At 42.1% G+C, this 16,037-nt stretch overlaps 1 protein-coding gene and 1 pseudogene across 1 annotated transcript in view; one reads left to right on the plus strand and one right to left on the minus strand.

Moving 5' to 3' along the window:
- LOC101598678 (mitochondrial import inner membrane translocase subunit Tim23) overlaps positions 1 to 16,037 on the plus strand; it is a 33,687-nt gene that overhangs the window by 16,167 nt on the left and 1,483 nt on the right. The window contains exons 5-6 of the mRNA XM_004658050.2: positions 673 to 731; positions 3,583 to 3,693. Coding sequence (XP_004658107.2) covers positions 673 to 731; positions 3,583 to 3,693 — 170 coding nt within the window. The remainder of the gene's footprint in view (positions 1 to 672; positions 732 to 3,582; positions 3,694 to 16,037) is intronic.
- LOC105943980 lies at positions 13,803 to 14,076 on the minus strand (annotated as a pseudogene).

Consider the following 16,037-nt stretch of genomic DNA (forward strand, 5'->3'; position numbering starts at 1 on the left):
AGTTCTACTATTTGTAATTATACTTGTCATTCCTAGCAGTAGTCAGCTGTCCAGACAGTCTTTTCTGTGATGGCTTTACACTGAGAGCAATGCCTTGTCTTTACCCAGTTGCCTGCATCACTGTTCTGGTGGCCAGTGGCACTGGTGCAAGGCAGAACGGTGCTGCTTTGAGAGCATGCTGTGCATGTGCATTGGAAGCTTAGTGCTGCTGTGGGAGCAGACAGTGTCTTCTCGTGTGTTGCAGCAAGACGGCTGTCCCATCTCAGCTCTGCTTTGTTTTCTTTCTTCTTGATATTCTTTAATGTGATGCTGTTTAATATTCTAGGCACATAATCCCCTCCCTAATAGAAAATCAAGCAGAGATCAGTTTATAAAATACAATCCAGTCTATTATTCAAAGCCTTTGTATATTTAATATGTATTTAGTAATTTGTATATAGAACAATAGAATGTTCCTCAATCATTGTCCAGAGTGTTGAAAATTTTATCTTAACCCTCACTTTTACAGATTAAAATCCATGTTTATTGAAATTTGAGGAGATAGTATGATATATCTTAAAGCTAAAAAAGCACCTAGGCTTGGGTCTAGGCTCTTCAACTACTATTATGGTTTTTAAACTTATTTAAGAAATAATGATCCTAAGTTTAAATTCTTCTTTTCTTCCCTGGTAGGATTTTGAATATGGTGACTAGGCAAGGAGCCCTTTGGGCTAATACTCTAGGTTCTCTGGGTAAGTAGTAAACTTATTTGGTGGGTGTTTTGTTGGTGGTGTTAATGCAGTCCAGGCTGACCTCAAACTCACTGTGTAATTGATGATGACCTTGAACTGCTCATCCTCTTGCCTCTACCCCCTGAGTGCTGAGATTACAAACTTGAATCACCTTACTCAGTGTAGTGCTGTAGTTGGAGCCAGGAATTTATGCATACATCCCCAACTGATACTAAGCCACTAATGCAAAGAAAGAATGTACGGGGATAGTGGATAATTTGCTCAACCAAGATTCTGGTTCTAGGATGTGGAACAGTTACTTTTAAATCTACTGTGGTGAATAGTGTAAATACTACACCAGACATTGCCTTTTCTTATCCTAGCAAGAGACCAAATAGTCATGTTTTAACTAAATGAAGTCCAGGTAACTTTAGCGTAAGGCAAAGGGCCACATATGTTGAGAAACGGTCAAAGTCCTGTAGTAAGACGTGACAGATTAGTCCAGACCTTTTGCTTTGTCTGTTCAGCAGTCATTCAACCTGTGTAGATTTCTAGATCCTAATGGCAGGGTTGCATGAAGTCTTTGTAGATAGCTCAGGCATTCACAGTTCTAAACAAGGGGTTATTGAGTAGTGCTTGGCTAGAACCCAATTCTTTCATCATGTACTATTTATGAACGGTCAGTTCTTTTGATGACTAATAATCAAGAATAGATGTCTTTGTAGCACGTGTACCTTAACGTGAGGGTTCCATAATTTGTGGGCTGAATTAAACTTTCAATAATTTATGTTTGTTTGGTTTTTTTTTTTTTTTGCTTTTCTCTGATTAAGTAAAGGAAAATGTGGACATCTCATTGAAAATAGAAAGGGCCTCTGTTTTCTTAGCCTTATCATAGAATTTGTAAATGTTACATTTTCACGTCATAAAGCTAGGTTCACAAAAACAGAAATATGAGCTTTTATAGAAGTATGAAAATAACAAGTGTGAGAGTCATTTGTAGTTAGGATTTAAAATCAGTGCTGTACTGGTGCATGTGTATGCCTGCTTTATGCATCATCTGCCAATACAACTCCTTCTAATTTGTTTTATGTGACCATGCATATATGCTTTTTTATTTATGCTTTAATTTTGGGGGGGTTTCAAGGTAGGGGTCTCATTATAGCCCAGGCTGACCTAGAATTCACTAGGTAGCCTCAGACTCTCAGTGATCCCTCTTCTACCTCTGCCTTCCTAGTGCTAGAATTAAAGGCATGCGCTACCATGCCTAGCTATGCTTCCCAGTCCCTCCTCCACACCCGTTCCCCAGGTAGGGTTTTCGCTCTAGGTCAGGCTGACCTGGAATTCACTATGGAGTCTCAGGGTGGCCTTGAACTCATGGCAGTCCTCCTACCTTTGTTTCCCAAGTGCTGGGATTAAAGGCATGTGCCACCACACCCTGCTTTTTTCTTTTCTTCCTTTCTTTTTTTTTTTTTTTTTTAAGTTTTTCTTGTGCTTATTTGAGAGAGAGAAATAGGCAGATAGAGAATGGGTCCACCAAGGCCTCTAGCCACAGCATACAACCCCCAGACGCATGTGCCACCTTGTGCATCTGGCTTTCATGGGTACTGGGTAATCGTACCTGGGTCCTTAGGCTTCCCAGACAAGTGCTTTAACTGCTGAATCATCTCTCAGCCCATATATGCTTTTCGTGAAACAGAGTATCAAGTAGCCCAGGCTAGCCTGGAACTTGACATTATATTGTCAGGAATGACCTTGAAATCCTGATCCTCCTACCCTTATCTCCCAAGAGCTGAAACTACAGGCTTGTACCATAAGTGACTCTTTTTTTAAAAAAAGAGTTTTTATTGATTGATTGATTTTGAAAAAGAGAAAGAGGTATATGGAGAGAGAATGGGCACGCCAGGGCCTCTAGCCAGTGTACATGAACTCCAGACACGTGTGCTACCTTGTGCCATCTGGCTTTGCTGGGTACTGGGGAATTAAACCTGGTTCTTTAGGCTTCACCTGTAAGCACCTTAGCTGATAAGCCATCTCTCCAGCCCACAAGTAGCTCTTAGACTTTTGTTACTTTTTTGTTGTTTTTGGTGGTGTTAGTTTTTTGTTTGTTTTTGAGACTGGTCAAGGCTTGCCTGGAACCCACTATCTATGTAGCCCAGACTGGCCTTGAATTTGTAGTGATCCTCCTAACCTCTGCTTTCTTAGTGCTGGGATTATAAGCATGAGCCACCATGCCTAGTTTTGTTTTTAATTTTATTTATTTATGTATGTATTTGTGTTTTTCGAGGTAGGGTCTTGCTCTATCCTAGGCTGACCTGGAACTCATGGCAGTCCTCCTACCTCTGTCTCCCCAGTGCTGGGACTAAAGGCGTGCACCACCTCGCCCTGCTTTATTTTTTTTTTTATTATTATTATTTTTTTTTTTTTTTTGGTTTTTCAAGGTAGGGTCTCACTCTGGCTCAGGCTGACCTGGAATTCACTATGTAGTCTCAGGGTGGCCTCGAACTCATGGCGATCCTCCTACCTCTGCCTCCCGAGTGCTGGGATTAAAGGCGTGCGCCACCACGCCCGGCTATTTTTATTTTTTAAGTAATATTTCTGTATGGATCACTGTTCCAAGCTAGGTGTGGTGGCACACATCTTTAACCCCAGTACTCAGGAGGTTGAGGTAGGAGGATCACCATGAGTTGGAGGCCAGCCTGGGGCTACAGAGTGAGTTCCAGGTCAGCCTGTGCTAGAGTGAAACCTACCTCAGGACCAAAAAAAAAAAGGCAGTATTCCATTGATCAATCTGTGGTATCTTTGGAGAAGTTTACCTAAGTATGATCGCCATACGGATTTTTCTTCATCTTTGCTCACTTGTATTTCCCTTTAGCTTTACTGTACAGTGCATTTGGTGTTATCACTGAGAAAACACGAGGGGCAGAAGATGACCTCAACACTGTAGCAGCTGGAACCATGACGGGCATGCTATATAAATGTACAGGTGAGGTGCTACTGACTGGAGAGAGAACTGAAGGAGGATGTAGTATTCAGTGAGATTTCATAGAGATATGTGTATTTCAGTATAACCTAATGGTTGTTTGGGGTCTTACTCTTTCTGACACCGGGTTCACTGTGGACTTGGCTGTGATCACCATCCTTCTGCACACTGGGAATGCAGGCATGTGCCACTGTGCCTAACTATTTGGCCCTCACCCTAGTTCCTGACAATCTTGTACTTTCCGTTTTTGATTTTGGCTACCCCCAGTACCTTATGTAAGTGGAATTATGTAGTCTTTGTCCTTTTGTAACTGGCTTGTTTAGCTTAGCTTTGTATCTTCTAGGCCCATCTGTGTTGTTGTAGCATGCTGAATTCAGAATGTACTTCCTTCTTAGAGGGGACATAATATGCCATTGTGCTTACACCATCATTTCTATATCTGTTCCTCTGAAATCTTGCGTGAAGTGCATGTGTGATTCAGTGGTGGAATTCTCAAATGTTATGTGGGTGTGTAAGATGTTTCTATAGACTTTCATAGGAAAACTGCTGAGTTCATTAAGAACTGTATAAGAGGCCTTTGTGTATGCTTGATGGTTTCATATGCTAGTTTTTATTTATTTATTTCTTTATTCATTTATTTATGTGAGGTAGGGTTTTATTGTAGCCCAGGCTGACCTCAAAATCACTATGTAGTCTCAGGCTGGCCTCGAACTCATGGTGATCCTCCTATCTCTCCCTTCCAAGTACTATGATTAAAGGCATGTGCCATCATACCAAACTCATATACTAATTTTTTTTTAATATGTAGAATTTTCTAAAGGTTTTTATTTTAATTTTATTTATTTGAGAGTGAATGAATGGGTGTGCCAGGGCCTCTAGCCAATGCAAACGAACTCCAGGTGCTTGCACCACCTTGTACATCTGGCTTTGCCTGTGTACTGAGGAATCAAACCTGGATCCTTTGGCTTCACAGGCAAGTGCCTTCCCTGCTGAGCCTCTCTGCACCCTGCATACTAATATTGTAGATCAGATACTGTTTAACACAAAGCCTGTGACAAAAGGGCTTATAGAACAAGGAAGTGTCTGCTAAGCCTGAAGGGAGTAAAAGTCCTTATTTCATAGACACACTGGAATTCAGGCAAGTTAACTTATCTGCACCTGCCACCCCTCTGTACTAGCATAGTACTAAGTGAGTCCTAGTTCTCACTCCAAAGTCCACTGTCCTTTCCACCATAGTAACTGGTTTCCAAGATGAAGAAAAATGAAATTATGTATGGTCCTCAGCTCATGTGACAGGTGGTAAGCCTCACAGCTGATGGAATGGGGGATGAGAGAGTGGTACAAATCAATGAGTGGATTGAGCTAGGCTTGTAGCTTGGTTGCTAGAACGTTTGTCAAGCATGCTTTGAAGCCCTGGATTCATATCCCCAACACCACATAAAACTGGACATGGATGTTTTATCGATATGGGGGTCAGACTGTGCTACATGAGACCATATTTCAGAATAACAACAATAAAAAGATGGTGGAAGTTTGGTTTGTTACTCTTGTGATATTGTGGGATTTATGCATGTATGTAGCTTTTGCAACACTGAGCCAAATGCCTGACAACTTGAAAGAGGAGGATAGGCTGGGACTGAGTGTTTCAGAAGGTTTGATTCAACATGGTGAGGAAGACATGAAACAAAGCAGCTCATATTTCAGCATACCAAGAAGCAAAGAGGAATAGTGGTGCTCTGTGGACCTTCTTATTAGCCCTTTTGTTCTGTCCAAGCCCCCAGCCTATGGGGTCCATCTTCAGGATGGATCTTCCCCCAGTTAATCCTCCTTGCAAATACCTCCGAGATACCGTCAGTGTGTCTCCCCAGTCAAGGTGTCAGTGAAGATTACCACAGCGTGACTGGAGTAGCTCAGGAGCTCGCTGTTCTCGCCTCATCGCTGCTGCCTCAGCTATCTTTTACTCAGTCTCTACAGGGCAAGACTGGACGTGCTAAAGTATGTCAGTTGGTTTTGATTCCTCTAGTTCTGTCCATGTAAAGCTTTTTTTTTTTTTTTTTCCTCTTTGCCAATGATTCTTTAGTCATCTGGGCAACTTCTCGGTAGATGAGTGTGCTAGATCCTAGCCTCCCTTGTGAAAGTTTTAGAGGGGCATGTTTATAAACCCCGAGGTAACATCTGGTATAGAGTACTCATGAGAAAGGTGAATACTTAATCCTCTGGAAATTACAGTACACTTTCAGGCTTATGACTAAATGGAAATGCTGGCATTTAGAAAGTAAGAATTAGTCAAAAGTCGTTAATTCCTAGTCTTTAAACCAGCATATTATGTTTAATCTTGTGTATATTTGTCTCCTTGCCACTTTGAGGGCTTCATATTAGATGCTTCTTCAAATTGACTTGGTGTGTGTGTGTGTGTGTGTGTGTGTACACCTGTGTAAACAGATGCATATACTGCATTTGCATGTATAAGGAACATTGGGTGCCCTCCCTTCTAGCAGAGTCTCTCACCAAACTTGGAGCTGCTGTCTTGTTTTTGTCCCTCCCCACCCCCAATTCCAAGGCTCTGAGCTCTAAGAATTGTTCTGCCTATACCACCTCTGGCCAGGGACCAAACTCAGGTCCTCATGCTTTTGCACCTATTTCCCCAGCCCTTTCTCCATGCCTTTTAATTTTCACTTCAGGACCTTTGTCTTTGGTTTTGGTTTTTGAAATGGTCTCATTAACCCAGGCTAACCTGGAACTCTCTGTAGCCAGGGTTGGCCTTGAACTCACAGTGATTGTCTTACCTCAGCCTCTTCAGCTCTGGGATTAATGGTCTGTGCCACCAGGCTAGGGCCTTGTTTATGTTTTCTTAGAATACTCCCTCATCTGTCTGTCTGTCTTTAGATATCACCTTCTGGAGGCCTCCCTTTAACACTGAAGTTTTTTGCTGTAGGCTAAGTTGCTGAGAGCCAGGTTACTTTAACAGAACTACATATTGAAAATGTCTGTAACTTCCGATGTGCCCTCAGAAGTACTGCATTCCATTGCTGGCTTGAAGTGTGATCTGTTAATCCTCTTTTTATGCCAGTTGATGAAAAATTGCTTGATTTGTTTGTATTGTTTTCAGTTTTGAGAAATTTTCTAACATTGTAGCCTATGTTAGCCACAAACATGTGACCATCCCCTACCCCACATCTCAGCCTCCCTAGTGAGATTGTAAGCCTCTGTAACCAAAGTTTATCCTTTTTTTTGTTGTTTGTTTTAGAGATAGGGTTTCACTGTAGCTCAGGCTTTCCTGGTATTCACTCTGTATTCTCAGGGTGGCCTTAAAACTCATGGCAATCCTCCTACCTCTGCCTCCTGAGTGCTGGGATTAAAGGCGTGCACCACCACGCCCAGCTACCTCAAAGTATATCTTAATGTCTGACTTTGTCATTCCTTAGTTGCTGAATTGAGCAACTTCTATTATTTAGTTGTCATTTGTACCTTCCCTGGAAGTCCTTTGTCCTACCCTTTCTCCTTTCTTAATGGTGTGCCTTCAGTTGATTTGTTGAAATGTTTTCAGTATTACAGTTATTAGCCTTTCCCCTGTTAAATATGTCACATGTAATCTTACTTGTTGGCTGAGGAGAAGGATGACAAGTTCAAGGCCAGCTTAAGCAATTTATTTATTGCTCAAAAAGTAAAAAGAGAGTCAGGGATATCTCACTGAGAGAATACTTGCCTCATATGGATGAAGCCCTAGGTTCCGTCCTCAGTGCCTCAAAAAAAAAAAAAAATGAGTTGTTTGCTTTAAAAACTAGATTTGTAATCCTTTGCTTGGTGAGGGCGTGTGCCGTGTCCATGAGTGTGAGTGCAGACGTGCACGTGCCAGAGCACATGTGAGGGTCAGGACTGCTGTGGGTCCTTTCTCCTTGTGAAGCAGGCTCCTGCTGTTCAGCACTGCATTTCCCAGCCTAGCTGGCTCATGGGTCTCTGTTACTTTGCTTTCTCTACCTCCTTTCCCACAGCAACTGGCTTGAAGTGGGATCTGAACTCAGGTACTCGTGCGTGCTAGCATGGCCATGTACGCCTCTGCTCCTGCCTTCCTAGCTGCTTCTAGAAAAACGGTCTCGTTAGTGGAAGCTAAAATTAGCAGATAAGGCCTTTGAGAGGAAGGAAATGATCCGTCTGTCTTTTGGCTTCTGGGACTTGTTTCCTGAAAATATGTGATCAGGCCACTCTAAGATTTTTAGATTTCTACTTGATGCAAAACTGTATCTGTTCTTGTAGTCATTACTGAATGGATTCTCATATGCCAAAGAGAATCTAATAGTGACATTTCGAACTCTCTGAAAAACATTTACATAAACATTTGACCTGAATCCCAGCACTGGAGAGGCAGAGGTAGGAGGATTGCTGTGAATTCGAGGCTACCCTGAGACTACATAGTAAATTCCAGGTCAGCCTGGGCAAGAGTATGATCCTACCTTGAAAAAAACAAAACCAAAAAAAAAAAAATTATAAAAGATATGAATTCTTCCCTTTAAAAGTTTTTTTAATGTTTTATTTATTTTTCAGAGAAAAGCAGACAGAATATATGCACACCAGGATGGCTGTACCACTTTGTGCATCTGGCCTCACATGGGTACTAGGGAATTGAACCCAGGCTGTCATGCTTTGCAAGCAAATGCCTTTAACTTCTGGGCCATCTCTCCAGCCCTGTTCTTGGATTTTTGACACAGGGTCTTATGTAGCCCAGACTGATTCTGTCCCAACTTCCCAAGGGCTAGGGCTACAGGTGGGCCACCACCGTGCCCAGCACCGAGACACTCCTCCTACACTTAACTTAGTCTCTCTGGCCAGAAGCTGCCCATTCTGCTATTGTCTTAATAATCTGTGCCATGTAGGAACTCTGTTCTGTTTCTTTTTTTCTTCAGATTTCTAATTTTGTTGTTATTTCCTTTGCAGATTATACATATGTTTGTATGTGTAATTTTCACTATGTAAAATCATAATGTCCTCAAACTCAGCAATCCTACCTCAGCATCCTGAGTGCTGGCATAAAAGGTGTGTACCACCACACCCAGCTGCAGTTTTATAAATATTTTTTTAATATTTTTCAGTTTTTATTTATTTATTTGAAAGAAAGAGACAGATAGAATGTATACACTAGGGCCTCCAGCCACTACAGATGAACTCCAAACATATGTGCCACCTTGTACATCTGGCTTTTCATGGGTCCTGAGGAATGGAAGAGCCCAGCCCTGCAGTTATATTTTTAAAAGGAATATTGGGGTGTTGGAAATAAAAAACTTTTAAGAGAGATTTCTCAGTGGTTAATGCAAAGCCTAATGGCCCAGGTATGATCCCCCAGGACCCAAATAGTGCCAGATGCACAAAGTGGCTCATGCACCTAGAGTTCGTTTGCCACCTGTTGCTTCCATACTTAGGAGGGCTGGAGAGATTGCATAGTGGCTGTGGTGCTTGTTTGCAAGCCTGATGGCCCAGGTTCATGTTCCCAGGACCCAGGTAAAGCTAGATGCACAAGTAGCACATGCATCTGGAGTTCTTTTGCAATGGCAAGAGGCCCCAATGTGCCCATTTATCTTCCTCTCTCTCCCTGCTTGCAAGTACTAACAAATTAATTTTTAAAAAAATTTTAAGTAGGTCCTGGGGAGCTGGTTTAGTGGTTAAGGCATTTACCTTCAGAGTCTAAGGACCCGGATTTGATTCCCCCATACCAGCATAAAGCTGGCTGCACAAGGTGGTACGTGCATCTGGAGTTGTGTGCAGTGGCTGGAGGCCCTAGCATACCTGTTGCCTCTGTGTCTGCCATTTTCTCTGTCTCAAATAAATAAAATATGAAAAACTAATTCAAAATAACTTTCAGGTAAACAGGAATTAACCATCCCCCAAAGGTAAACTTTTTCTTTTCCCATGACTTTTTTTCTTTTATTTACTTATTTGGGGTGTGGGGGAGAAGGCAGCAGATAGAGAGAATGAGAGCACCAGGCCTGCAGCCTCTGCAAATGAACTCCAGATGTATGCGCCACCTTGTGCATCTGGCTTATCAAACATAGGTCCTTTGGCTTTGCAGACAAACCACTAAGCCATCTCTCTAGTCCAGATACACTTTTTCTATTGGTTTCTGCACTGTACTTAAAGAATACCTAAGGTCTTTCCAAATCCCTGAATTTAGAAATTGTAGTCAAACTTACACTTCTGCCCCACAGTTTCTTTGTATGGTCTGTCTTATTGAGTTTTACTTTAAATGAGAATAAATAAAAGACACTGACTTCCCCTTGTTAAGGGATCGCAGTGTGTTGAACCAGGACTGGAAGCCAGTGTTGGGATCCTGGGTCAGCATGTGATTTACCAACTCTGTCCCAGAATGACAGTGGTCACTTTCACAACTGGTAGTCCTTGTCACTTGACCAAGATTTTCTTTTGCCTTACACTATATGCTAAGTCACTATGTTCTTATTTTCGGTTTGAAGAAAATGAGAAGTTCCATAGTTGCCTGCCCTGCATAAGACAATAGGGTATCAGGCTGGAAAGATGGCTTAGCGGTTAAGGCATTTGCCAGCAAAACCAAAGAACCCAGGTTCAATTCCCCAGGACCCATATAAGCCAGATGCACAAGGGGGTGCATATGTTTGTAGTTCATTTGCAGTGGCTGGGGCCCTGGCGTGCCCATTCTCTCTCCCCCTCTCTGTGCCTCTTGTCCCCCAGGTACTGTGGTGTGCACCTTGAACCCTGGCACTTGGAGGTAGAAGTATCACTCTAAGCTTGAGGTCAGCCTGAGGCAGCATAGTGGATTAATTCCTGGTCGCCCTGGCTAGAATGAGACCCTGCCTTAGAAAAGAAATGGGGTACATTAATACTAGGTTCACCTATCAAATTTGGATATTCTTATCACGTTAAGGGTTATGATGCATTTTTGTTTTGTTTTTCAAGGTAGGGTTTTCACTCTAGCCCAGGCTGACCTGGAACTTACTATGTCGCCTCAGGGTGGCTTCCAACTCACGGCCATCCTCTTACCTCTGCCTCCCAAGTGCTGGGATTAGAGGTGTGAGTCACCACGCCCGTTATGATGCATTTTAATGAAACAAGTTAGAACAAGTGCTATTGCTAAAATTAATTTAATGAATGTTATTAATTCTGTGTCCTAGCAGAACTTGGTATTTGGTGTTTCCCCAGGCCATTTTGATAAAACTCTTAAGGCTCTGATTTGAGCATTTGTCCCACTTGAGGTAATGTTTAATATACCCATGTTCATAACATTATTCGCATGGAAAATAGTATAAAAGGAGTATATACATATAATTCAACCTTAAAAAGCAGTGGAATGCAGGATTCCCAGCACCTACATAAAAGTCAGGCATGGAAACGCATGTCTAATTTCAGCGCCAGGGAAGTGGAGACAGGGGATCAAAGATTTGTGCCCTGGTAGGTAGATGGTCTAGCCAAATTAATGAGCTCTAGGTCAGTGCAAGGCCCTGTCTCAAAAAATAAGCCTTAGCCGGGCGTGGTGGTGCACGCCTTTAATCCCAACACTCGGAGGCAGAGGTGGGAGGATCGCCATGAGTTCAAGGCCACCCTGAGAATACATAGTGAATTCCAGGTCAGCCTGGACCAGAGTAAGACCCTACCTCGAAAAAAAATAAAAAATTAAAAAAATAAGACTTAGCAGGCAAATTGCTACTTACGCAGGTATGAGAACCTGAATTCAGTTCCCCATCACCCACGTAAATACCAGGCATGGCAGGATGTGCATGTAATCCTAGAGGAGGGAGGTGGAGTCAGGGCTTCCCAGGACTGGCTGGCTAGCTACTTTAGCTGAAAGGTGCATTTCAGGGTTCATTGTCTCAAAAAATAATGTGGAGGGCTAGAGAGATGGCTCAGCAGTTAAAGGCTTACAAGGCCTAATGGCCTGGGGTCCATTCCCCAGTTCACACATAAAACCAGATGTACTAAGTGGTGCATGTGTCTGGAGTTTGTTTGCAGTATCAAGAGGCCCTGCTGTGCCCATAGTCACTCTGTCAGCCCCTTTCTGTCTCTGTATCTCTCTCTCTCTCATACACATACACACACACACACATAAATAATAAAAAATATATATATTGAAAAATAACATGGAGAGTAATGGAGAATGACACCCATTGTCAGCCTCTGGCCTCCACATACATTCACATATGTAGGCCTCCATGCATATACAAAAAAGGTGTGTGGGGTTGGCTAGAGAAAACACCCAACATCAACTTCACCTGTGCCCACACACATACCAAAATTAAACAATAATCATTGCAACAAAAGTACAGAAATGGCAGTTGCAAGGGATCACTGCTTAATGAATAGACGTTTTTCTAGAGATAGTCATTGTTGAACTAGCACCGTCCAGTGCAAGTACATAACAGTTGTATGACTGAACTGTACACTCAAAACGTCGTTTGGTGTTACAGAGAATGGCCTCAGCATGCACTCTACCACTGAGCTACATACTCCAGCCCATATACCAAAAAAACAAAGGAAAATAGAAATAAAAATGTTGAGAAGGGTCTCATGTATCCCAGGCTGGCCTCAGATTCTTGAGTGTTGCTGAGGAGAGCCTTGAATTTCTCATCCTCTTTCTTCCACCTCCCAAGTGCTAGGAATAGAGGCATGCATGAACATACCCAGTTTTATGTGGTGCTGTGGAACAGGAGATAAAACTGGGGCTTCTGGGCAAGAACTGTGCCATGTGAGCTGCCTCCCCAGTTCCATATACCAGTTTAACAGTCTCTCCCAAAGTCCAAAAATGGTGTTTAGTAGCACTAAAATATGAGTTAAGGCTGCTGCTCCTCTGAAGCCACCAAAGTGACAGCAGCTAAGAATGTGTTTTACCTTTTAAAATAGGTGTCTTTTAGCTGGGCATGGTGGTGCATGCCTTTAATCCCAGCACTTGGGAGGCAGAGGTAGGAGGATCACCATGAGTTTGAGGCCACCCTGAGACTACATAGTGAATTCCAGGTCAGCCTGGGCTAGAGTGAGACCCTACCTCAAAAAAAAAAAAAAAAAAAAAAAAAAGTACCTTTTAGATGATCATAGCATCATTTAAGAGTATTCACGTGCTAGTCAACTGACTTCACTGTCGACCCTTCTTAAGAAGGGCTTAAGTTGGCATTTTAATGGGTTAGCTTTCCCATTAACAGTCTGTTTCTGGGATCTGGAGGGATGGTTCAGCGGTTAACTTTAAAGGCAATTGTTTGCAAAGTCTGCTGGCCTGGGTTCCATTCCCCAGTACCCACATACAGTCAGATGTACAAAGTGGCCCATGCATCTGGGGTTTGTTTGCAATGGTAGAAGGCCCTGGTGCGCCCATATACTCATATTCTCTCTCTCTTTAATAAATATTTGAAAGAAAAAGAATCTGTTTTTCCAGAAATAAGGTACTTAAATAGTCTGAGGCTCACTTTCCCATGATTAGAAAAGGTATTCTTACCCTATATCTCTTTGGAAGAGTTGTGTACTGAACTGAAAGATAGAAGGTTAAACTGAAGCCTATCTTACACTTGTTTTGTGGAGCTTTCCCGTTGGCCTGCATGTTCTGAGCAAGTATATTTGCTGATGTACTTAAAATTATGAGAAAACCTAACATGGGAGACCCTTAAAAGTTTTTTTTTAACTTTTAAATATTTATTTTTATTTATTTGAGAGAATGATGTGCCAGGGCCTCTAGCCATTGCAAACGAACTCCAGACACATGCACTACCTTGTGCAGCTGGCTTACGCGGATTCTGGAGAATTGAACCTGGGTCATTTGGCTTTGCAGGTAAATGCCTTAACCGCTAAGCCATCTCTCCAGTCCTATTTTTATTAATTGTTGGGAAAACATGTAGTTAATGAAGTTGAACATTACAACTTGGCTGATGTTTGCTAACACTGTCAGGATGAGATGTTTTTAATTTACTTGAGAGAGAGCGCGAATGGGCACACCAAGGCCTTGTGCATCTGGCTTATGTGGATTCTGGGAAATCAAACTTGGCTCCTTAGGCTTCACAGGCAAACACTTTAACCACTAAACCATCTCTCCAGTCCATTTCTTTTTTTTTTTTTTTTTTAAAGGATTTACATTTATTTTTGGATCAACACATCCATGTAGACCAATAGAAAGTAAAATAGGATTTCAATTTAACATGCAGAAACCTCTGCAGTGCTGACATTTTGGTAGAATCAATCGCGGAGTGTGCAAATCCTTATAGACCCAGCTTGGTTCTCCTCCAGTGTCTTCTCTTAAGAGTTGTACCTGATTTTGTTACCAGTTTTCATCCGAATCCATTGGGGAATGGGACGGTTTTGCTTTTGTGTCTTGGCAAGGAATCGCTTGATTCTGAAAGTCTTGTGAGAAGACATGGCGAGGTATCAGGCGACGGCACCGAACCATGATGGTGGAGGAAGTGAGAAGAGCTCTCCAGTCCATTTCTAACATTTGAAAAATTAATTAGTTTTGAACTGAGCTTTTGTTTAGTAAGAAAATTGAAAGGTTAGAGTTTGATGTCTGAGAACTAGTGTGAAATTTCTTCCACAAAGGCCAGGTAGAAACCATGCTTTTTAGAACACAAGATCACCTGGAAGAACAAGTGGGCAGACTTTGTGCATGTTGCATGTTAGGCAAGTGCTCAGTTCCCCAGGCCCTGTCAAAGAATTGGAGGTGCAGGGGAGAAGGGAATCTGCATAAAGTTTAATGTCTGGTCATTGGAAATAGTGTTTGCAAAATTACTGTGCTTCAACTACATGACCTCTTTATTCTACTAACACAGAACACCTTGGCTATCCTTCGTTTTGTCTTGATTCAAGTTTAGAGATTACATTTTGGCTACTTTGAGCAAATTTTCTTACCCAAAGTTTACATCTAACACCTGAGCTAGTGTGTGTGTGTAGTCTTACACATCTGGGATTATTTCCATTTTAGGATTTTCATCTGGTTATAGTTCATTTTCGGCCATGTATGTAGCCTTTTCTTGGTAGGCAAGGACACAAGATTGGTCCTTTTAAACTTAGCAGGTTGTTAGCAAGATGAGTGTGTTATTTTCATTCTTAGAACTTTTCAACCACAGTGTAAATACAGCAAGATGAGGGAGGTGATGTGAACATAAAGGAATTGCTTCCCATTTGTGGAGCTTTGTCTTAATGTTTTTGGTCCCTCTCCCACACTCTTGACAGCTGCTTATGATGTCTGCAGTTTCTGTTTGAGTCTGTTTAAGAAAGATAATTATAGCATTTCCCAGTGGCAGCCTAAGAATTTACGTAGGTTAGCTATCAAACGTCTTCAGACTAGCGATACTTGCAGGGAGTAACCCTTTAATCTGTCTGCTGAAGACAGATAGCTGGTAGCACACTCTCTGCAGAAACAGTTCTCAAGTGTTCTAGTGAAGCAGTTACACAGAATTGACTGGCAAGTTCAAGGGCAGCCTCTAATGAAGCAACCATTTCAGTGTAGTCCACCCTGCCTGTCTTAACACACGATTCAGATAAACATTCTGCAGACATGAAGGTTGCTGAAATCTGATCCCTATTTGTGTACATTTCTTGAAGAACCATCCCTGCAGTTTTTTAACCTGGTTTTTCATTACCATGTAAAGGTTGCAAGCTGACATAAATAGTGGAGGTGTTTGGTATTTTAAGGAATTTCTCTGTAGCTGCCTCTAGACCTGGGAATGCTTGTCTTTTTTAAAAAACAGTCAAAAATTGAAGATTTAGACAACTACATATATGTACATGTGTTTTAATCGTGCTCACCATTATTATTAACCTCTTAACTCCCACCTCCTGCTAAACTGCCCCTGAGCATCTGATCCACTTTCCACTTTTGTGTCTTCTTTGCGCTGAGTTTCGTCAGGGCTGTTTGCATGAGTGTGGGTGGGGTTGTTTACTGGAGTATAGGCAACTCACCAGCATGCCTATGAAGGTCATACAGTGTCTCAGGAACTATTTTCAAATGAATCAGTCATATTTATTTCTGAATTTCAGATACAATGTTTATTGTAATCTTTATCCACATTAAAAAATTGTCAGGCTGGAGGGATGGCTTACCAGTTAAGATGTTTGCCTGCGAAGCCAAAGAACCCAGGTTCGATTCCCCAGGACACACATTAGCCAGATGCACAAGGGTGCACACGCGGCTGGAGTCCTGGTGCACCCATTCTCTCTCTCTCCCTCTCTGTCAAGTAAATAATTAAAAAAAAAAAAAAAAAAGGTTGTCCTAAGCCGGATGTGGTAGCGCAAGCCTTTAATCCTAGCACTCCAGAGGCAGTGGTAGGAGGATTGCCATGAGTTCAAAGCCACCCTGAGACTACATAGTAAATTCCAGGTCGGCCTGAGCTAGAGTGAGACCCTACCTGGGG

This window comes from Jaculus jaculus, chromosome 18 (assembly GCF_020740685.1).
Source record: "Jaculus jaculus isolate mJacJac1 chromosome 18, mJacJac1.mat.Y.cur, whole genome shotgun sequence".
In the NCBI taxonomy this organism is placed as follows: Eukaryota; Metazoa; Chordata; class Mammalia; order Rodentia; family Dipodidae; genus Jaculus; species Jaculus jaculus.